The sequence below is a fragment of the Eretmochelys imbricata genome, chromosome 27 (genome assembly GCF_965152235.1).
Source record: "Eretmochelys imbricata isolate rEreImb1 chromosome 27, rEreImb1.hap1, whole genome shotgun sequence".
In the NCBI taxonomy this organism is placed as follows: Eukaryota; Metazoa; Chordata; order Testudines; family Cheloniidae; genus Eretmochelys; species Eretmochelys imbricata.
The window spans coordinates 7,244,330-7,268,728 of NC_135598.1; the positions used below are offsets into that span (position 1 = coordinate 7,244,330).

At 42.7% G+C, this 24,399-nt stretch overlaps 1 protein-coding gene across 1 annotated transcript in view; it reads left to right on the plus strand.

Annotated features, from left to right (window-relative positions):
• Positions 1–24,399, plus strand: part of TANC2 (tetratricopeptide repeat, ankyrin repeat and coiled-coil containing 2) — a 713,500-nt gene that overhangs the window by 582,212 nt on the left and 106,889 nt on the right. Inside the window, exon 12 of the mRNA XM_077806150.1 lies at positions 20,974–21,255. Coding sequence (XP_077662276.1) covers positions 20,974–21,255 — 282 coding nt within the window. The remainder of the gene's footprint in view (positions 1–20,973; positions 21,256–24,399) is intronic.

Below are 24,399 nucleotides of genomic sequence, written 5' to 3' on the forward strand. Positions count from 1 at the left end.
CTGTGAAATTGGCAGGGCCTTAGCTATATCCCATGTAGGTTCTGGGGTGGCTGAGGAGGCAGTATTTGCTACTCAGCTTCCTGGGTCCATCAGTATTCTATCTGGAGTCCAGGGAGATTACTGATGAACTCAGGAAGCTGAAAGCACATACCACCTCCTCAGCCACCCCGGAACCTGCATGGGGCATAATAAAACAAAAACTTCCCCCGCCAAACCGCGCAACCGGGGGTCCGGCAAATACCCGCTGCCCATATGCCCATCTCTTTTATCTTTGGCCACTTTGACATCATTTCTCCAACCTCCTTTCACTAGCTGGGTTGTATTGTAGTACCTAAATTTGTTTGAGATGATAGAAACCTAGCGACAGATTGCAGTGCCTGTTACTAATGACATTATGCTAGTCAGTCCAGTGGTATTTTATCCCATGGAAACTGTTGTATCCTTTTGGATGTGTTGGTTTTGTCTTTGAGCTTTGGCTGTTTCAAGATTGAGCTTGAATCTAGTGCTCTCGTGAACAAGTATAATTAGATGTAAAATACCTTTCGCATTATGATTGCTCAGGACTAAATGATATATTTATTTGGCATCACTGTGACATGAAGATAATAGACAAAGTTATGGAGAGACAACTGTTTGAGTACTTAGATGTTTCAGATCTTCTTGACCCTTAGCCATCTGAGTACAGATATGGATATGAGACGCAAATCTCACTGGTAAAGCTGGAAAATTATCTCCTTCTGTGTGGTCCCATCTTGTTTTCCCTTCTGTTCAACATATATATGAGGTTGTGAGGCGGTATAGGTTTCAGTTTTTCAGCATGCTGATGATTCCCGGCTGAGGGAACTGGGCTTATTTAGTTTGCTGAAGAGAAGAGTGAAGGGGGATTTGATAGCAGTCTTCAACTACCTGAAGGGCATTCCAAAGAAGATGGAGCTAAGCTGTTCTCAGTGGTGGCAGATGACAGAACAAGGAACAATGATCTCAAGTTGCAGTGCGGGAGGTCTAGGTTGGATATTAGGAAACACTATTTCACTAGGAGAGTGGTGAAGCACTGGAATGGCTTCTTAGGGAGGCGGTGGAATCTCCATCCTTAGAGGTTTTTAAGGCCCGGCTTGACAAAGCCCTGGCTGGGATGGTTTAGTTGGGGTTCGTCCTCCTTTGAGCAAGGGGTTGGACTAGATGACCTTCTGAGGTCTCTTCCAACCCTAATCTTCTATTCACCTCTATCTCACCTGATCCCGCCACTGTTGTTGAACACAGCAGTGTTTGGAAGAGATTGGGTCATGCATGAGAGCTAGAACATATAAAACTTGAGGTGATGTTGGAAGGCTGGGGAGAACAATAGTAGCTCTCATTTGTGATTTGTGTTTGCAAATCTGGTGGTTGAGTTGTATCCTAGCTGCTGTTACACAGTCATATAGACAGCAGAGGCCAGAAACAGATTTGACCATCCACAATATTAGGAGGTTGTAGCATTTGTTTTGGCTGATGACTTTGTCACCACAGGATTGGATTTTACCGCAGTGAGTTCTGTTCCATGGGGCTACACCTCAAGTCAATATGAAAACTGATGCTAGTTTAAAACACCTTCTGAACAAGTAGTGGTTCTCAGTACTCCAGGAGCTGAACTGGCTGCCGATTGGTTTCTTCCAAGTAGAATTGAGGATGTTGGTTTTCACCTATGAAGCCTTAATGCTTTGGCATCTGCCTGCATGAGAGCCCACCTCTCCTCATGACATGTCATTGTAGCTGTGATCATTGGAGATGCTCAAATTAGTGTCTCCTTGATTTGAAAGACATGACGCTCGTGGTAGAGAATTAAACATGAGGGGCCCTTAGTTTTGGAACCATCTTTTCAAATAATCTGGGATGTTTTACTTTTATGGGAAGAGGTCAAGAAAGAAATGCATTAGATTCCTACCTCCAGGAGCTTCCCAGTAAACCTCAGTGATGATTTACAGTGCTCTCTGTTATTCCATTTCCTGTTGCAGTGATCCCTCTCTCTCCTGTGGGGAGTGGGGCCCCTCTTCCTCGTTGTATTGGGCAGTAACCATTGGGTTCGGGTCACACTGGCGAGGCCAAGCCATAAGTAGTCTATAGTTCTGGGCCCATCTAATTAGTCTGTTGCTCTTGTTCCCACCCTTGAGCGGGGCAGTGCACTGAGTAGTCTTAAGAGTACAGCCCCGCAGCTGGGGCTGACAGTAATTAACAGTCTGGAGCTCTAGTCCTTTGGGCGGGGCCGAGCTGGGAGCAGGCTGTAGCCTAAGCCTCCTGGCAAGGCAGCCAGCAAACACACAGTCTCGGGGTTCAGGCAGGGATGAGCAGGAATGAGCAGACACAGTCTAGGGGCTCCAGAAGGGGTGAGCACCTACACAGTCTAAGGGCTCCGGAAGGGGGAAGCCCCCACCGAGTCTAGCTTCCTAGCGTGATGGACAGTAGATCCACAAAAAGAACAGGAATACTTGTGGCACCTTAGAGACTAACAAATTTATTAGAGCATAAGCTTTCGTGGGCTACAGCCCACTTCATCGGATGCATAGAATGGAAAATATAGTAAGAAGATAGATATATATATATATATATATACAGAGAAGGTGGAAGTTTCCATACAAATTGTAAGAGGCTAATTAATTAAGATGAGCTGTTATCAGCAGGAAAAAAAAAAACTTTTGTAGTGATACTCAAGATGGCCTATTTAGACAGTTGACAAGAAGGTGTGAGGATACTTAACATGGGGAAATAGATTCAATATGTGTAATGACCCAGCCACTCCCAGTCTCTATTCAAACCCAAGTTAATGGTATCTAGTTTGCATATTAATTCAAGCTCTGCAGTTTCTCGGTGGAGTCTGTTTCTGAAGCTTTTCTGTTGCAGAATTGCCACCCTTAAGTCTTTTACTGAGTGGCCAGAGAGGTTGAAGTGTTCTCGTACTGGTTTTTGAATGTTATGATTCCTGATGTCAGATTTGTGTCCATTTATTCTTTTGCGTAGTGACTGTCCGGTTTGGCTAATGTACATGGCAGAGGAGCATTGCTGGCACATGATATCATACTGGTATATATCACATTGGTAGATGTGCAGGTGAACGAGCCCCTGATGGCGTGACTAATGTGATTAGGTCCTTTGATTGTGTCACTTGAATAAATATGTGGACAGAGTTGGCATCAGGCTTTGTTGCAAGAATAGGTTCCTGGGTTAGTGTTTTTGGTGTGTGTTGCTGGAGAGTACTTGCTTCAAGTTGGGGGGCTGTCTGTAAGTGAGGACTGGTCTGTCTCCCAAGGTTTGTGAGAGTGATGGGTCGTCCTTCAGGATAGGTTGTAGTTCTTTGATGATGTGCTGGAGAGGTTTTAGTTGGGGGCTGAAGGTGACAGCTAGTGGCATTCTGTTATTTTCTTTATTGGGCCTGTCCTGTAGTAGGTGACTTCTGGGTACTCTTCTGGCTCTGTCAATCCGTTTTTTCACTTCAGCAGGTGGGTATTATAGTTTTAAGAATGCTTGATAGAGATCTTGTAGGTGTTAGTCTCTGTCTGAGGGATTGGAGCAAATGTGGTTGTATCTTAGAGCTTGACTGTAGACAATGGATTGTGTGGGGTGTCCTGGATGGAAGCTGGAGGCATGTAGGAAAGTATAGCGGTCAGTAGGTTTCCAGTATAGGGTGGTGTTTATGTGACCATTGCTTATTAGTACAGTCGTGTCCAGGAAATGGACTGCTTGTGTGGATTAGTCCAGGCTGAGGTTGATGGTGGGATGGAAATTGTTGAAATCATGGTGGAATTCCTCGAGGGCTTCTTTTCCATGGGTCCAGATGATGATGATGTCATCAATGTAGCACAAGTAGAGTAGGGCGTTAGGGGACGAAAGCTAAGGAAGCGTTGTTCTAAGTCAGCCATAAAAATGTTGGCATACTGTGGGGCCATGCAGGTACCCATAGCCCGTGCCGTTGATTTGAAGGTATATATTGTCCCCAAATGTGAAATATTTATGGGTGAGGATAAAGTCACAAAGGTCAGCCACCAGGTTTGACGTGACATTATCGGGGATACTGTTCCTGATGGCTTGTAGTCCATCTTTGGGTGGAATGTTGGTGTAGAGGCTTTCTACATCCATAGTGGCCAGGATGGTGTTTTCTGGAAGATCACCGATGGATTGTAGTTTCCTCAGGAAGTCAGTGGTGTCTCGAAGATAGCTGGGAGTGCTGGTAGCGTAGGGCCTGAGGAGAGAATCCACATAGCTAGACAGTCCTGCTGTTAGGGTACCAATGCCTGAGATGATGGGACGCCCAGGATTTCCAGGTTTATGGATCTTGGGTAGCAAATAGAATACCCCTGGTCGGGGTTCTAGGCATGTGACTGCACAGATCTGTTCCTGTGCTTTTTCCGGGAGTTTCTTGAGCAGATGGTGTAGTTTCTTTTGGTAATCCTCAGTGGGATCAGAGGATAATGGCCTCTAAAATGTGGAGTTAGAGAGCTGCCTAGCAGCCTCTTGTTCATATTCCAACTTATTCATGATGACGACAGCACCTCCCGGCCTATGGCGGGGAGTCGACCACCCCGGGGGTGGGTTGGCAGGGGTAGGGGGTTGCGGGCCTGCCCAACTTCACCGCCTCTCAGCCCAGGGCCCTAACAGTGCTGGAGTGATCTGCCACTGGGTCAACGGGGATTCAGCCACAACACGCTGACCTAGAAGCAGTCAGCCACATAGCCAGACTAGCTTTGGCTGCTCCTGAGCTACTTCCTACCTCCCTGGGGTTTGGTACCTCTGGAATCCACAGGTCCTCTGGCTCCTCTGGGTACACTGTGGATGGTAGTCCCAGCAACTCCCCATCTGGGTCCATCTCCTCCAGAGGCAGGGTGCTGCAGGGTGCAGATTCAGCTCCTGGGTGCTGCACAGCACGGAGGCATCCGTCTCCTTCCCAAGCTCTTGCTCAACTGAGCTGCAGAGCCCTCCCTTTATACTTCCTGTCCAGCCTCAGTACTTCTGGTGAGGGGGGCAGGGCAGGCTTTGCTTCGCCCACCAGGGGGAGCGTAGTGATCCCTTACTCTCCAGTCCAGAGGGATCCGCCTTGCTACACCTGTCCAGTCCTGTGCTGACATGCAGGGTTGCTTGGTGATGAAGACAAATGCTCATCGCTACTCACCCTGAGATCACCTGCTTACTTGTGATAGGAAGTCAGAATTTGAGCCTAGGTCCCTGAAGACTAAAGTTATTGCAGTAGCTTAATGGACCACTTCGTAAATCAACTGAATGTCTATATTTAGTCATTCTTTGTCTTTATTACACTAGACACTTGTGGCCATTCACTGTCTCTGTTAGATTTCTGGTTTGCTACTTGGAAGGGCCCCATTGCAGCCTTTGGAAAGAGCGTTACAGTGTGTTTTTATTCCTTAACATTGCGTGCATGCGTGTTTCTCTGTCTTTCTCTCTGTGTGTATACAGGGCAAAAGTAAATCTCTGCAACTTGGCAAAGTTTAGCTCTTGGCCTAATGTTTTCCAAATGTAAACTTTTATTTTATAACAGTATTGCTGCCTGAATGCAAAGAAAATTTGTCTCATCAGATATATCTCTAGAATATTTTATTTATATATATTGACTTTGCATTTGTCAGTCTTACCAGCTCAGCCAGTTAACTCAGTCAAAGGCCTGCAGTGTTACTCAGCAACTTTATCTGCCACTTAACCCCTAATATAACAAACCTCCATATGTGTTTATGATTGTTATCTTGAAAAGATATGTTCATCGTTTTCAAGAGAACTGGTGGACACTAGGTCCATATTTCGTGGCATACCAGTGTTCCCACTGTGACAAGAGATTCTTCAAAGGCATGAAGGGGGTTAAAAAGTGTCATATTCCTGAAGCAGTTTAAGTGAAAGTTTTCTTCTAAGGAAGTGAGCAGTTCAGAGAGCTCCCAGAAGCCTATTGCTGCATGCTCTGTTGAAAATTCCTGTTTCAGGATCAACCTCTAGAAGGAAGTTTTGCTCTTTAACATTAATATAGAAATATGTTTTACTATAGATTCCAGAACTTATTAGTAGTACTAGTATTAGGATAGCACCCATAACTGTGGTAGGCACTGTTCATGCTCATAACTTGTTCCCAATGTAAGAAGATTGTTCTAGATTTGATTTTGACAAATAGGGAAGAACTGGTTGAAAATTTGAAAGTGTAAGGCAGCTTGGGTGAAAGTGATCATGAAATGAGGGAGTTCTTGATTCTAAGGAATGGTAGGAGGGAAAACAGCACAATGAAGATAATGGATTTCAAGAAGACAGATTTCAGCAGACTTAGAGAGGTGGTAGGTAAGATCCCATGGGAAGCAAGTCTAAGGGGAAAAACAGAGTTGGCAGTTTTTCAGAGAAATTATTATTAGGGCACAAGAGCAAACTATCGCACTGTGTAGGAAAGATAGGAAGTTAAGCAAGAGACTACCTTGGGTTAACCAGGAGATCTTCAATAATCTGAAACTCAAAAAAGGGTCCTACAAAAATTGGAAACTAGGTCAAGTTACAAATGATGAATATAAACAAATAACATAAGTATGTAGGGACAAAATTAGAAAGGCCAAGGCACAAAATGAGATTAAACTAGCTAGAGACGTAAAGGGTAACAAGAAAATGTTCTACAAATACATTAGAAGCAAGAGGAAGACCTAGGACAGGGTGGGCCCATTACTCAATGAGCGGGGAAAGAGAATAACAGAAAATGTAGAAATGGGAGATGTGCTGACGTTTTTGTTTCGGTTTTCACCAAAAAGGTTAGTAGTGATTGGATGTGTAACATAGTGAACACCACTGAAAATGAGGTAGGATCTGAGGCTCAAACAGAGAAAAAACAAGTTAAAAAATCACATAAACAAGTTAGATGTCTTCAAGTTGCCAGAGTCTGATGAAATACATCCTAGATTACTCAAGGAGCTGATTGAGGCGGTATCAGTGGTATTAGCAATTATCTTCAAAAACTAATGGAAGGTGGGAGAGATTCCAGAGGACTGGAAGAGGGCAGATATAGTGCCAATCTACACAAAAGGGAATAAGTACAACCCAGTGAATAACAGACCAGTCAGCTTAACTTCAGTACCAAGAAAGATAATGGAGCAAATAATCAAGCAATTAATTTGCAAACACCTTGAAGATAAGGTGATAAGCAACAGTTAGCATGGATTTGTCAAGAATAAATCATGGCAAACCAACCTAATAGCTTTCTTTGGCAGGGTAATGAGTCTTGTGGATGGGGCGAAGCGGTAGATGTGGTAAATCTTGACTTTAGTAAGGCTTTTGATATTGTCTCGCATGACCGTCTCATAAACAAACTAGGGAAATACAACTTAGATGGAGCTACTATAAGGTGGGTGCATAACTGGTTGGAAAACCATTCCCAGTGAATAGTTATCAGTGGTTCACAGTCAAGCTGGAAGGGCATAGTGAGTGGGGTCCCCAGCACAGGCACTGACTTCTAATTTTCCCTGAGGGTGCTCAACCCCTGCTCAGCCCAGGCCCCACCCCCACTCCACCCCCAGCCCCACCCCGACTCCACCCCTTCCCCCAAGACTCCTTCCCACCCCACTCTACCCCCACCCTGCTTCTTCCTTCCCCCTCCCCTGAGTGCACCCCATCCCCACTCCTCCCCCTTCCTCCCAGCACCTCCTACATGCTGCGGAACAGCTGTTCTGGAGCATGCAGAAGGCACTGAGAGGGAGGGGGAGGAGTTGATCTGTAGGGGCTGCTGGCAGGCGTGAGTGGGGTGGGAGGGAGGGGAGCTTCACTGCCGGTGGGTGCTAAGCACCTGCTAATTTTTCTCCAGGGGTGCTCCAGCCCTAGAGCACCCATAGAGTCTGCACCTTCCCAGTTCTGTTCAATATCTTCATAAATTAATTAGATAATGGCATTAGAGAGTACACTTATAAAGTTTGTGGATGACAGCAAGGTGGAAGGGGTTGCAAGTGCTTTGGAGGATAAGATTATAATTCAAAATGATCTGGACAAACTGGAGAAATGCTCTGAAATAAATAGGATAAAATTCAATAAGGATAATGCACCATACTCCACTTAGGAAGAACAATCAGTTGCGCTCATATAAAATGGAAAATGACTGCCTAGGAAGGAGTACTGTGGAAAGGGATCTGAGGGTTATAGTTGACCACAAGTTAAATATCAGTCAACACCATAACACTGATGCAAAAAAAACAAACATCATTCTGTGATGTATTAGCAGGGGTGATGTAAGCAAGACATGAGAAGTAATTCTGCTCTACTCCGTGCTGATTAGGCCTCAATTGGAGTATTTTGTCCAGTTCTGGGTGCCACATTTCTGGAAAGATATGGACAAATTGGAGAAAATTCAGAGAAGAGCAACAAAAAATGATTCAAGGTCTAGAAAACGTGATCTATGAGGAAAGATTGAAAAAATGGGGTTTGTTTAGTCTGGAGAAGACTGAGAGTGGACCTGATAACAGCTTTCAAGTACACAAAAGGTTGTTACAAGGAGGAGGGTGAAAAATTGTTCTTATTAATCTCTGAGGATAGGACAAGAAGCAATGGGCTTAAATTGCAGTAAGGGAGGTTTAGGCTGGACATTAGGAAAAACTTTGTAAGTGTCAGGGTAGTTAAGCACTGGAATAAATTGCCTAGGGAGGTTGTGGAATCCCTGTCATTGGCGATTTTTAAGAACAGGTTAGACAGACCCATGTCAGGAATGGTCTAATTGTTATGTCGTCCTGCCTTCAATGCGGAGGATTAGACTATATGACCTCTTGAGATCCCTTCCAGTCCTACACTTCTATGATTCTATGACCAACAGCATGTGAAAGATGGGGAAGAGGAACGTAACATTAATGTGTACCTTTTTTATATATGTTATAAACCTTTCATAGAATCATAGAATATCAGGGTTGGAAGGGACCTCAGGAGGTCATCTAGTCCAACCCCCTGCTCAAAAGCAGGACCAATCCCCAATTAAATCATCCCAGCCAGGGCTTTGTCAAGCCTCACCTTAAAAACTTCTAAGGAAGGAGATTCCACCACCTCCCTAGGCAACGCATTCCAGTGTTTCACCACCCTCCTAGTGAAAAAGTTTTTCCTAATATCCAACCTAAACCTCCCCCACTGCAACTTGAGACCATTACTCCTTGTCCTGTCCTCTTCCACCATTGAGAATAGTCTAGAACCATCCTCTCTGGAACCACCTCTCAGGTAGTTGAAAGCAGCTATCAAATCCCCCCTCATTCTTCTCTTCTGCAGATTAAATAATCCCAGTTCCCTCAGCCTCTCCTCATAAGTCATGTGTTCCAGACCCCTAATCATTTTTGTTGCCCTTCGCTGGACTCTTTCCAATTTATTCACATCCTTCTTGTAGTGTGGGGCCCAAAACTGGACACAGTACTCCAGATGAGGCCTCACCAATGTTGAATAGAGGGGGACGATCACGTCCCTCGATCTGCTCGCTATGCCCCTACTTATACATCCCAAAATGCCATTGGCCCTCTTGGCAACAAGGGCACACTGCTGACTCATATCCAGCTTCTCGTCCACTGTCACCCCTAGGTCCTTTTCTGCAGAACTGCTGCCTAGCCATTCGGTCCCTAGTCTGTAGCTGTGCATTGGGTTCTTCCGTCCTAAGTGCAGGACCCTGCACTTATCCTTATTGAACCTCATCAGATTTGGATTTTTTGTTTTTATTAAATGTATATCAACTATACTTCCCCTTCCGCAGTGCTGTTTCCAATTTCTTGTTGGTGTAACAGGAGGCTACGAAGAAGGTATTGATTGGCCTTATGGATCAGTTGAGGGATAGTACCCCATGAAGAGATGACAGTATGGAAGTGGGCACTAAGTGGAAGCAGGAATAAGCGAATATCATTGGTGGAGTGTTGGGACAAGGGTGATGCAATACTAGACAAGAACAGATAAATAGAGAATGATAGAGGCCTTGAAGCTATGGAAATGAAGCATAAATTTGGTATGATGGAAAAAAGGAGTCAGTGGAGCAATTCAGAGAAAGTAAAAGTGAAACATCTTTGTCCTGTGTGGTTTTGTCTTTGTAACTGTGGCAGACTTTCATCCCACAGTCTGGGAAAGGGCCAATTGCTAAACAGTAAAACCTGAAACAACTTGTTGGTAAATTTGAAAGGTAAGGTGTGCATGCTTACAATGGAATCTTACGGATGGTGGCATAACCGTAAAAATGTTTAATGTAATTAAATTCAGTACTGTGGTAATTTGATGTACTATTTAAAGTTATTTAACTTTCTTACTTGATTTCCAAGGAGAAAGTATTGTTCATAACATTATCACTACCATGCATCGCCCTCAAGACCTAACACTAAGTCTGCATGGAGGCTGAATTGCCTATTACTCTTTCCAGATAGGAGGGTAAGCAGTTGGGGAAGCATCTGGAGAAACACAACATCGAGCTTTTTTCCTACGGACCTTAGTTGCTGTTCAGTTATTTATTTGTGCATTTTGTGTAACGGCTATTGCTGAGGCACCTGGGAGCCATAACCCGTCAAACAAGCAAAACAATCTCAACTGGAGACAGTTTAAATGAATGAGTTATAGATTCTGTCTGTATGTCATTCTCCAGAGTTCCACCTAAATCTGCTTCCATGTATGGTCCTCCTTTACAACTCTTCATGGTTTTCCTTAAAATATGCAATACAGGCACTGAAGGTTCATGTGGCCATTTTCATATGCATCTTGACATACAAATTATCAAACTGAGTGCAATTTGAAATTCCTAAGCCATGGCTCAAATCTTTTACAGCTTTCTGTTTGACTTAGTTATACATAAGACTTCTATTTGTCAGGGTTTATTAATTTCATTTTTTTCAGGATTTATTTTAGCAATTTTTAAGTTTCATGTAGAAGTCAAAAAAAATCAAGGTTTTTCAGGGCTTTTTCTTTGTATATAATGTAAAGAGTAATAAATAAAAGACAAATTATCTCATCATTTATAGCATAAATGCTAACATGGGAGTTAGGTGGGTGTACACAAAGGGAGAATTTGGCCTTGCAGTGTTCCATAAAATAGTACAGTCCTTTGGAATACAGACCTGCTTAAATCATAGTCATGATTTTTTATACAATTTTAGTGCAACGTGGTTTCCATGTAATCAGGTTCCACTGTAGATTTTAAAATACTGTAATTGAACTTGGAAAGAGAATGTAAATGTTTGATAGAGTAATTAAGTAGTGATATCCCTGTCCAGGATTAGCCTCTGATGGAACTATTCAGATTATTGCAGAAGAAAGCAGAGGGGCCTTGCTATTACTGCTATAATAATACATGCTTAATTAAGTAATAATATAATTCCCTTTGGCTAATAATATTATTCATTACTAAGTGATGATAATAATAAAGTGATAATATCCCTCCCCTAAAGGTCAGAAAAGCATTTTCCAAGGAAGCAAGATTTTGTGTCTGACAGATGAAGTTTCCAGCAACGTCCAGAAAACTGATGTTACACTACTTGTTTTACTGTAGGCACACTGAATATGAGGCCCGCTCCCCTGTTCTGATTGGACCACAGAGTCCATTTGCATCGTTATGTTGTATATTATAGGAAATGATGAGAAAGTCAAAAAAAAAAAAAAAAAGCCCCATTCAATTACATCATGTAATGGCAGACAGCTAAAAAGTGACAAGTTTTTAAAGTGCTTATATACCAATGCTAGAAGTCCAAATAATAAGATGGGTGAACTAGAGTGCCTCGTATTAAATGAGGATATTGATATAACAGGCATCACAGAAACTTGGTGGAATGAGGATAATCAATGGGACACAGTAATACCAGGGTACAAAATATATCGGAAGGACAGAACTGGTTGTGCTGGTGGGGAAGTGGCACTATATGTGAAAGAAAGCATAGAATCAAATGAAGTAAAAATCTTAAATGAATCAAACTGTACCACAGAATCTCTATGGATTGTAATTCCTTGCTTGAATGATAAGAATATAGCAGTAGGGATATATTACAGGCCACCTGACCAGGATGGTGATAGTGACTGTGAAATGCTCAGGGAGATTAGAGAAGCTATTAAAATAAAAAAACTCAATAATAAAGGGGGATTTCAATTATCCCCATATTGACTGGATTCATATCACCTCAGGAAGGGATGCAGAGATAAAGTTTCTTGACACCTTAAATTACTGCTTCTTGGAGCAGCTAATCTTGGAACCCACAAGAGGAGAGGCAATTCTTGATTTATTCCTAAATGGAGCACAGGATCAGGTCCAAGAGGTGACTATAGCTGGACCGCTTGGTAATAGTGACCATAATATAATTAAAAAGAAAAGGAGTACTACTGGCACCTTAGTGGAAATCTATCAACTTCATGAAAAAACTCGTACAGATACAGACAGACATCGTCTTCCTTTCCAAATGCAAACAGATGGACATTGTACCAATTTTTTCTAATCTAAGGTGCCACTAGTACTCCTTTTCTTTTTGTGAATACAGACTAACACGGCTGCTACTCTGAAACCTGTCATAATATAATTAAATCTAACATCCCTGTGGCGGGGAAACACCACCGCAGCCCAACACTGCAGCATTTAATTTCAGAAATGGGAACGACACAAAAATGAGGAAGTTAGTTAAACAGAAGTTAAAAGGTTCAGCACCAAAAGTAAAATCCCTGCAAGCTGCATGGAAACTTTTTAAAGACACCCTAATAGAGGCTCAACTTAAATGTATACCCCAAATTAAAAAACATAGTAAGAGAACCAAAAAAGAGCCACCATGGCTAAACAACGAAGTAAAAGAAGCAGTGAGCAGCAAAAAGGCATCCTTTAAAAAGTGGAAATTAAATCCTAATGAGGAAAATAAAAAGGAACATAAACTCTGGCAAATGAAGTGTAAAATATCATTAGAAAGGCCAAAAAAGAATTTGAAGAACAGCTAGCCAAAAACTCAAAAAGTAATAGCAAAGAAAATTTTAAGTACAATACATCAGAATCAGGAAGCCTGCTAAACAACCAGTGGGGCCACTGGACAATCGAGATGCTAAAGGAGCACTCAAGGACGATAAGGCCATTGTGGAGAAACTAAATGAACTCTTTGCATCGGTCTTCACGGCTGAGGATGTGAGGGAGATTCCCAAACCTGATGCATTCTTTTTTGGTGACAAATCTGAGGAACTGTCCCAGATTGAACAAGGAGTCAGTGGCACTTTAAAGACTAACAGATTTATTTGGGCATAAGCTTTCGTGGGTAAAAACCCACTTCTTCAGATGTATGGAGTGAAAATTACAGATGCAGGCATTATATATTGACACATGAAGAGAAGGGAGTTACCTGACAAGTGGAGAGCCAGTGTTGACAGGGCCAATTAGATCAGGCTGGATGTAGTCCACTCCCAATAATTGATGAGAGGGTGTCAATTTCAGGCGAGGCAAAGCTGTTTCTGTAATGAGCTAGCCACTCCCAGTCCCTATTCAAGTCCCAGATAGGGACTGGGAGTGGCTGGCTCATTACAAAAACTGCTTTGCCTCACCTGGAATTGACACCTCCTAATCAGTTATTGGGAGTGGACTACATCCACCCTGATCGAACTGGCCCTGTCAACACTGGTTCTCCACTTGTCAGGTAACTCCCTTCTCTTCATGTGTCAGTATATAATGCCTGCATCTGTAATTTTCACTCCATGCATCTGAAGAAGTGGGTTTTTTACCCATGAAAGCTTATGCCCAAATAAATCTGTTAGTCTTAAAGGTGCCACCGGACTCCTTGTTGTTTTTGTGGATACAGACTAACATGGCTACCCCCGATACTTGTCCCAAATTGAAGTGTCATTAGAGGAGGTTTTGGAACAAATAGATAAACTAAGCAGTAATAAGTCACCAGGACCAGATGGTATTCACCCAAGAGTTCTGAAGAAACTCAGATGTGAAATTGCAGGACTACTGACTGTCGTCTCTAACCTGTCATTTAAATCAGCTTCTGTACCAAATGACTGGAGGATAGCTAACGTGACGTCAGTTTTTAAAAAGGGCTCCAGAGGAGACCCCGGCAATTACAGGCCTGTAACCCTGACTTCAGTACTGGGCAAAGTGGTTGAAACTATAGGAAAGAATAAAATTGTCAGACACATAGATTAACATAATTTGTTGGGAAATAGTCAACATGGTTTTTGTAAAGGGAAATCATACCTCACCAATCTACTCAAATTCTTTAATGGGGGGGCAACAAGCATGTGGACAAGGGGGATCCAGTGGATATAGTGTATTTAGATTTTCAGAAAGCATTTAATAAGGTCCCTTACCAAAGGCTCTTCAGCAAAGTAAGCAGTCATGGAATAAGAGGGAAGGTTCTCTCATGAATTGGTAACTGGTTAAAAGATAGGAAACAAAGGGTAGGAATAAATGGTCAGTTTTCAGAATGGAGAGAGGTAAATAGTGGTGTCCCCTAGGGGTCTGTACTGGGCCCAGTCCTATTTAGCATATTCATAAATGATCTGGAAAAAGAGGTGAACAGTGAGGTGGCAAAATTTGCAGATGATACAAAACTGGTCAAGATAGTAAAGTCCCAGAGCTACAAACTGATCTCTCAAACTGGGTGACGGGGCAACAAAATGGCAGATGAAATTCAATATAGATAAATGCGAAGTAATGCACATTGGAAAACATAATCCCAACTATACATATGAAATGATAGGGTCTAAATTAGCTGTTACCACTCAAGAAAGATCTTGGAGTCATTGTGGATAGTTCTCTGAAAACATCCACTCAATGTACAGCGACAGTCAAAAAAGCAAACAGAATGTTAGGAATCATTAAAAAAGGATAGATAATAAGACTGAAAATATCATATTGCCTCTATATAAATTGATGATACGCCCACATCTTGAATACTGCTTGCAGATGTGGTCACCCCGTCTTAAAAAAAAGATATACTGGAATTGGAAAAGGTTCAGAAAAGAGCAATAAAAATGATTGGGGTATGGAACAGCTGCCATATGAGGAGAGATTAATAAGACTGGGACTTTTCAGCTTGGAAAAGAGACGACTAAGGGGGGATATGATAGAGGTCTATAAAATCATGACTGGTATGGAGAAAGTAAATAAGGAAGTGTTATTTACTCCTTCTCATAACACAAGAACTAGGGGCCACCAAATGAAATTAATAGGCAGCAGGTTTAGAACAAACAAAAGGAAGTATTTTTTCATGCAACGCACAGTCAACCTGTGGAACTCCTTGCCAGAGGATGTTGTGAAGGCCAAGACTATAACAAGTTTCAAAAAAGAACTAGTTGAATTCATGGAAGATAGGACCATCAATGGCTATTAGCCAGGATGGACAGGGATGGTGTCCCTAGCCTCTATTTGCCAGAAGCTGGGAATGGGCGACAGGGAATGTATCACTTGATGATTGCCTGTTCTGTACATTCCCTCTGGGACGCCTGGCATTGGCCGCTGTCAGAAAACGGGATACTGGGCTAGATGGACCTTTGATCTGACCCAGTATGGCCGTTCCTATCTAGTGGTGGTTTAAAGAGGTATTGTTGGTGTCATTAACCTAATACAATGTCACTGGGGAAATTTTTCGTGGGAGGGTCTAATTTGCTAATTTTGGCAGCGTTAAGTGTCCTGTGAGTGGCATTACAGCAGTGATTCTCAAACTAGGGGTGCCGCTTGTTCAGGGAAAGTCCCTGGCGGGCTGGGCCGGTTTGTTTACCTGCTGCGTCCGCAGGTTCAGCCGATCACGGCTCCCACTGGCCGTGGTTCGCCGCTCCAGGCCAATGGGGGCTGCGGGAAGGTTCTTCTGCCCACAATGCTTCCTGGAGCCCCCATTGGCTGAGAACGGTGCAGCGCGGCCACTGGGAGCTGTGATCGGCTGAACCTGTGGACACGGCCAGTAAACAAACGGGCCCGGCCCACTAGGGGCTTTCCCTGAACAAGTGGCGCCCCTAGTTTGGGAACCACTGCATTACAGCATCAAGGGAAGATTTAAATGTTTGTTTTAAATTGATATCAAAATTTAAAAAGCAAAGTTAAATCAGTTTTAAATATGTGTTAATAAATATACTGTCTATGATGTAATAGAGGCAGTCTCAACTCTGGAATTTAATTTGCGTAATCTTAAATAATTACAAAGTTTTTATGCTGCTTTATTTTAACACACATGGGGATATTTTCAAAGACACAACTGGTGGTTAGGCATCTAACTCCCATTCACTTTCAATGGGAGTTAGAGGCTTTCCATATATATCTTTAAAAACCTCCCCCATTGTAGATATAATTCTGTAGTGTGAAGATGAAGATTACACCAGCGTGAGTCACGCTGTATGATTAACCTCTCTCTGTGTGGGAATCACCTGCTGCCTTTTTTGGCCACATTATGAAATGTTTTAATTAAAAGATCATTTTAGCAATAAACTGTGAAGATGCAGCTGAGGTGCATGCCAGCGTATGCTTCGATCTAAATGTTTGCAGGATTATCTGAAGCATTCCAAACTACAGATCTGGTATACATGGTATTAACTACACTGGTTGAATTTTTTAAAATAAAGTCTGAACACAATTATTGTGCATTCTAGGTCTGTGCTTCCTACATACAAATAAGGCCAAATTTGGATTATGCCTCTAAGCATTCTGGAAACAAGTATCAGGAATGGTTTATATCTTGATTTACAGATTTGAATAATATGTAAATATGAGCTGAATCCAGACATGGAAGGTAATGTCTGAGAGGGGAGTGATTCTAGACAAAGCCAGGACCTCCCAGGCACTGAGCAGTGCAGAGCAAAGTGCACAGCAAATGCTGGTCACCATGCAGAGCAGCCTATAGGAGGGGATCTAGCAGATGTCGGTCTCCATACCTCTGCACACTGCAGAGGTTTCAGCAGTAACTTGTGGAGACAATGGCAATTTAACTATTGTTACATTTCACTGCGTAAAATTATAAATCTTGTTGTTTGTCATAAAGCAAAGGTCCTAAATATTCTGAGGAATTCTGAGTGTAAATGAGTGGGGGGGGAATCTATTTAGAAAGGTTATGTTTCTGCATATTATAAGTGGATTTTCTTCTTTGAATTGCCTCTGCATAGTCCCACTTTTGGGGTGCACTGGCTGCTGCTTAGACTAGTGGAATCTGCTTGGTAGCAGCGTCCATTGGAGCACTTTTGCGCCCCCTGCCCCTCTCCTCCAGACTCTGAATGTTCAGGGGTGGGGCTATACAGTGGAGGTATGGCATGACTTGCTAACCCCCTATTTACCTTTCATTGCCTCCCCGAGTCTATAATTGAAATTAGGGCTCAGAGGAAGAGAGGAAGGTGGGTGTAATGTGTGTGCAGAGGTCATTTTGAAGAACCCCAATTACAGGAGAGTAAACTTCATTTCTTGAATTAATTAGATCAGACATTGCATTCCTTTTTCTCCTACCTGTAGTAGCTCAGCAGTGAGCTACTTACATTTAGTCCCATCAGTTTGCTATTTACAGTCTGCTAAGCTTTGTGTAAAAGCGAAACATAAATCTTATTGACTGGCTGGATTCAGTTTTATTCTGTGTGTTGTGTGCTCTTTGAAAAGGCAGTGTTTATTTTTTAATCTTCTGCCTTTCAACTGTATTATTCTAAATCTAATCATACACCAGGCTTAGACTATTCCATGGTTGCAAAAATATGATCTAAAATTTTAGAGGTACAAAGCACAGAAAGTTTAGGATTTTTTTGCTGAGTGTCAGGCAGGGGAATCAGAGAGATGAGTTAAATCTTTTACAATTCTGATTTTTAAAGATTTTTTGGCAAGAATGGAAAAAAAACCATCTCTATTATAACATCTTTTCTATTAATAGAAATGACATAATAGACAAGGAACAGCATTTTATGTTTTATTGTACCAATTTATTAAAGCCATATATTTACACTGTATTGTGGATATTCACATTTCTGTATTCATTGCTTGCACTGATGTGAAGCAACAAAACAAAAACAATGGCCGGCAGATTCTTGGTGTTTGAGGATTGGTTGCCCTCTCTCCACCCTTGGCCAAGAATGCTCTCCACAGAAGTGCAGAAAGAGCCCCTTGGAGAGGGGGCTTAAAGCTGCATTATGCTCTTTGAAAAGGAGTACTTGAGGCACCTTAGAGACTAACAAATTTATTTGAGCATAAGCTTTCATGAGCAAAGTGAGCTGTAGCTCACGAAAGCTTATGCTCAAATAAATTGGTTAGTCTCTAAGATGCCACAAGTACTCCTTTTCTTTTTGCGAATACAGGCTAACACGGCTGCTACTCTGAAACCTGTCATTGTGCGCTTTGCATCAGTTAAGGTGCATTCCACGCCTTTCACTCCAGCAGCAAGATTTGCAGTATAGATCATGTATTTTCAAGGTCAGCAGGGCTTGTTTGAAAGGAAGATCTCTCTGAGATCATTAGGGTAATAGACAGTAAATGGGAAAATTGTCAAGGCAGGTTAATTGTAAAGCCTAATGATTTTGATGTTAGCCCTTTAGAATGAGGAAAAACACCCTTGGCCCTATGTCTGCGCTAAAGTGCTTTAATTTTTTTCCCTGGAGAGCTGAATTGAGCATCTTGTGCATTTAAAAGCAACCTGTGATAAATTATTCCCTTTGTGAAAAAAATCGGCTTTCAGAATCCTGCTATAACATTGGACTGCAGCAAGGGAGTTATACAGTAAATCTGCAGATAATGGTTCATGCTGCTCCTTCCCCCATAAGCCTTTATGAAATATTGCCGACAAGCAAACATTTAAATGCTCAGAATTAAATGAATGAGCAAACATTCCTTGGCATCTATCTGAATGGAGGAGGGGTAGTTTGTTTTTAAAAAATTAGAAAGTATGCATCAAGCCCTTCTGCAATGGCTTCTCTACATAGAGGCCAGCAATTGATCCTGTAGCACAGGTGGGAGTGTTCTGAACCAGCACTGAGAAGATCTAGGTTAAAACCCTGTTGCTGATGACCTAGGTAGGGGGACGTCATGTTTTATGTAGTTTTCACAGTAAGAAGATATCTTTAAAACTGGTTTTGTACTTTAAAAACTATGACAATCTGTAAATCATAGTATGAATCACCAGATAACTGGTATTGAATGAAATATCACTGTGTCACTTGTTTTGCTTTGCTGATGTTACATATTGGTAGGTTTGAAGGTGAAGAGGTAGGTTTCACACAGGCAGGGACAGGGGATCCAGAGGAAAGGAGAGCATGGTAAACAGACCTGCTGCTGCTTCTTGCTGTCTCCATTTTCAGAAGCCCCTGAGAAGCTGTTGTGTGTTTCAGGAAATGAGTGACTACACAGAGTCCTTCTTGGAGGTTATCTCCAGCTGACAGGTTTTGTGGTTAATGCAAAATATGGTGGTTTGCTGCTTGACTACTTACTTTCAGTAACCTTTACATGGAGATGAAATGTTGTAGACATAAAAAACTTAATGAAGTTGCAGCCTCTCATTCTCTTTAGTAAAGTCGACACAGTCAGGAGTGGCTTCAGCTGCACTGTTTCTCCCTCTGATTGTCAGGCAGGTGCACTTCCACTTCTCCCTGTCTCCCCCTCCCTGACCGTGGGGACCTGTGCTGAGGAACACTAGCCCTGGATAAAAACTAGGAAATTAACACAAGCACATACTAGGTTTCATGACAGAGAAGATCGCATCACAACCAACCTTGTCTACTTAAATCAGAAGTTAAGGGAAATGTCTCCGGCATTCCTTGCCACTTTATATTGCATCCAACAGTGTTGGTGACATGCTCCACTATTCCTTAAGACTTTCACTTCCATCTCCAAGATAGTGAAAAAGTAATATGTATCCCAACTTCATCAAACCTGTCCTCTCAAATAAAACCTTCACAGCAACCTTGGCAATGTTAGAGCGGATTAATTTCCCAAATTCAGGGCATGTGTGACAGTCAGATGTGCTGATCTGTTGATTGATACAAGGGGGTAGAAGGTTTACTCTTTTCTGTTAATGTAAGACACGAGGATTTATGCCTCTTACTTCATGGATTATTTGATACTAAAATAGCAACTTTCTTAGACATAAAAACATTAGTTTGTGGTTTCTTGGTTATAATTTTTCTCCAAAAATTGTTGTAAAGATTGCCTAGCTGTAGAGGAGGATGGATCCAAAAAACAGTACTAGTTAAAAATGCTTCTTCTGCAGTAAGATGTGCCACATGCAAAATACATGAAGAGTGTTGAGGTAGAATGGCTTTGTTGGCCTTCACTAGCAATGAATTGCTTTACTCACTTTTGGCTTCACCAGTAAGAAGTATTACAGCCATTCCAAATGCCTGCTGATAACACCTTTCATAGAATATCAGGGTTGGAAGGGACCTCAGGAGGTCATCTAGTCCAACCCCCTGCTCAAAGCAGGACCAAGCCCCAATTTTTGCCCCAGATCCCAAATGGCCCCCTCAAGGATTGAACTCACAACCCTGGGTTTAACAGGCCAATGCTCAAACCACTGAGCTGTTGCTCCTCCCGTTTATACTAGAGCTGATCAAAACATTTTCACAGGGGAAAATGCAGTTAGTTGAATTAACATTTTCTGCATGAAAAGACAGATTTCAGCAGAATTTTCCTTCATGAAGAACAAAACATTTTGGTTTGGTTTGGCCATTTGAAATGGCTCAAACTATTTAGTTTAGCTCAGTTAAAACCCCCTTTTGCTATCAGTGCGAACAAAGTTTAACAGCTTTAAGATAGTTTTGTTTTGGTTGCATTGTACAAGAGGACAAGCTCAGATATCTGGCTATGTCTACATGGTGGTTAAGGGGGTTTTCAATGGAGTTCAGTGGAGCTGAGCTAACAGTTGAAAAACACACCTTTTTGCTCTTGTTGACATGGCCTTTATTTGTAATAAGTCTCTGAGATATAAATGCAAGCCCAATGGTCATATAAACTCTCTTTTTTCTGTGTGAGCACTCTAGCCTTCGAATTCATTATAAGTGATGTCATAACCATAGTTGTATTGCCATCTAGCCCTAAATTGTATGTTCTTTCCCTGTGTTTCTTCTTTACAGTACGCTTTGCACCTTATAGACCTCCAGACATCTCCCTGAAACCACTGCTCTTTGAGGTGCCAAGCATCACCACAGAGTCTGTGTTTGTCGGACGGGACTGGGTGTTCCATGAGATAGATGCACAGTTGCAGAGTGCCAATGCCAGTGTGAACAGAGGTGTGGTGATTGTTGGGAACATTGGCTTTGGTAAAACTGCCATTATCTCCAGACTGGTTGCTCTCAGCTGCCATGGCACACGAATGAGACAGATTGCCTCTGATAGCCCACATGCCTCCCCAAAACGTAAGTACTGCTATACAGAAAGAGCTCTGAAATGCATGAATCTCATACGTTTATGTGTTTAGCACTTTTCACCCACAAGGATCCCATTACCACTTCTTCCCCTCCCCCAGTAGACCAGTTCAGAGATTGTTGCCAAACCTGCCATCTTGGGGCCACCTGTCATGGTTTACTGTTCATGTGCCAGACCTGGACAATGTGGAGCATGACCTGGTTCCTGCCAGCTGAGGCTCCCTGAGGAATCAGGCTGCCTTTTCTGCTGTTGGCCCCTGGCTTGGGCACATCATGGGTTCTCCCACTGGCATGCTTAATGGGAAACCTCCATCTGTTATTTCCTAACTTGTTACTGCAACACACATTTATGCTGGATACATCACCTATTCCTTCCTGTACAATTGGTCTATCCCCCTCCATTCTGGTAGAGCAGCTTGGGGTGGGTCACACACCGCATCTTGAGCCTGGCAACTGCTTTTCCTCCTTCACACCAGCATAAATCACTTAACCCTCCACTGAAATGCAGCCACCTTGCAGGTAGAAAGCAACAATAGCTTAATACCACACACAGGACAATTATAAGGGTAAAACAGGAATGAAGGAATACTCTATCCTACTGAAATTATAGTTAAATCCCTTGTTGGACAAATGCTGTTTGCTAGAATGAAATATTCTCATCCACATATAAGCATCTGAAATGAGACAAATTGTTGGTTTTCTGAAATATTGAATGTCACCTTCTAGAGCAAAATGGACAATGTGTAATGAAAGGCAGGGTTTGTTTATGTATTTTAACTAAAGCCTGCAATGCACCTGCTGGATGATTCTCTCAGTCTATTTAGAGAGATTGTGAGGGAGATTACAGAGGCTATAGTTTAAATGTTTTCAAACTAAAAACCACACACACAGTTGAGACCTGGAGGCTTTGAATAGGAAAATGTTCTACAGTCCTCACATGCAAAGCACAGAAAAGAGATCCTTGTACAAACCAAACACATACAGGCTTTCAGTTCTTACTCCAGCACTTCCTTGAAGTAGCAGTAAATTGGATAGAGCCCCAGCTCTAAATTCTGGGAAATAAGTGAATCACAAATTGTGGCTGGGGTTATTTGTTTAATAAGGAGCTCTGAGCTCCTCAGAATAAGAAATAACACATTTATTCTGGAAAAAGCCATATATAGAATCATAGAAGATTAGGGCTGGAAGAGACCTCAGAAGGTCATCTAGTCCAGCCCCTTGCTCAAAGGAGGACGAACCCCAACTAAATCATCCCAGCCAGGGCTTTGTCAAGCCAGGCCTTAAAAACCTCTAAGGATGGAGATTCCACTGCCTCCCTAGGTAACCCATTCCAGTGCTTCACCACTCTCCTAGTGAAATAGTGTTTCCTAATATCCAACCTAGACTTCCTGCACTGCAACTTGAGATTGTTGTTCCTTGTTCTGTCATCTGCCACCACTGAGAACAGCCTAGCTCCATCTTCTTTGGAACCCCCCTTCAGGTAGTTGAAGGCTGCTATCAAATCCCCCCTCTTCTTTTCTGCAGACTAAATAAACCCAGTTCCCTTAGCCTCTCCTCATAAGTCATGTGCCTCAGTCCCCTAATAATTTTTGTTGCCCTCCACTGAACTCTCTCTAATTTGTCCACATCCTTTCTGTAGTGGGGGGCCAGAAAACTGGACGCAGTACTCCAGATGTGGCCTCGCTGGTGCCAAATGGAGGGGAATAATCACTTCCCTCAATCTGCTGGCAACGCTCCTACTAATGCAGCCCAATATGCCGTTAGCCTTCTTGGCAACAAGGGCACACTGTTGACTCATATCCAGCTTCTCGTCAACTGTAATCCCCAGGTCCTTTTCTGCAGAACTGCCGCTTACCCAGTCGGTCCCCAGCCTGTAGCAGTGCATGGAATTCTACCATCCTAAGTGCAGGACTCTGCACTTGTCCTTGTTGAACCTCATCAGATTTCTTTTGACCCAATCCTCCTTTGTCTAGGGCCCTCTGTATCCTATCCCTACCCTCCACCATATCTACCTCTCCTCCCAGTTTAGTGTCATCCGTGAACTTGCTGCGGGTGCAATCCATCCCATCATCCAGATCATTGATGAAGATGTTGAACAAAACTGGCCCCAGGACTGACCTCTGGGACACTCCGCTTGATACCGGCTGCCAACTAGACATCGAGCCGTTGATCATTACCCTTTGAGCCTGACAATCTAGCCAGTCCTTAACCTGTTCTTTCATCGCTGAGGGCTGCTTACCTCCTCCCCATACTGTGCTGCCCAGTGAAGCAGTCTGGGAGCTGACCTTGTCTGGGAAGGCTGAGGCAAAAAAAGCATTGAGTACTTCAGCTTTTTCCACATCATCTGTCACTAGGTTGCGTCCCCCATTCAGTAAGGGTCCCACACTTTCCCTGACCACCTTCTTGTTGCTAACATACCTGTAGAAACCCTTCTCATTACTCTTCACATCCCTTGCTAGCTGCAGCTCCAATTGTGCTTTGGCCTTACATCCCTGCGTGCTCTAGCAATATTTTTATACTGCTCCCTATTCATCTGTCCAAGTTTCCACTTCTTGTAAGCTTAGTTTTTGTGTTTAAGCTCACTGAAGATTTCGCTGTTAAGTCAAGCTGGTCACCTGCCATATTTGCTATTCTTTCTGCACATCGGGATGGTTTGTTCCTGAGCTCTCAATAAGGCTTCTTTAAAATACAGCCAGCTCTCCTGGACTCCTTTCCCCCACATATTAGCCTCCCGGGGATGCTGTCCATCAGTTCCCTGAGGGAGTCAAAGTCTGCTTTTCTGAAATCCAGCATCCATATTCTGGTGCTCTCCTTTCCTCCTTTTGTCAGGATGCTGAACTCGACCATCTCATGGTCACTGCTGCCCAAGTTGCCACCCACTTCTGTTTCCCCTACCAATTCTTCCCTGTTTGGGAGCACGGCCCCTAGTTGGTTCCTCCAGCACTTGCACAGGAAGTTGTCCCCAACGCTCTCTAGAAACTTCCTGGATTGTCTGTGCACTGCTGTTTTGCTTTCCCAGCAGATGTATCTATCTTCATTTATACACATTCAAAAACAAACTCTGTTAATATGTTTAATAACTTAAGTATTGATCAGGTGACCCAAAAGTCCTATAAGAAGTATATTATTGGTGTT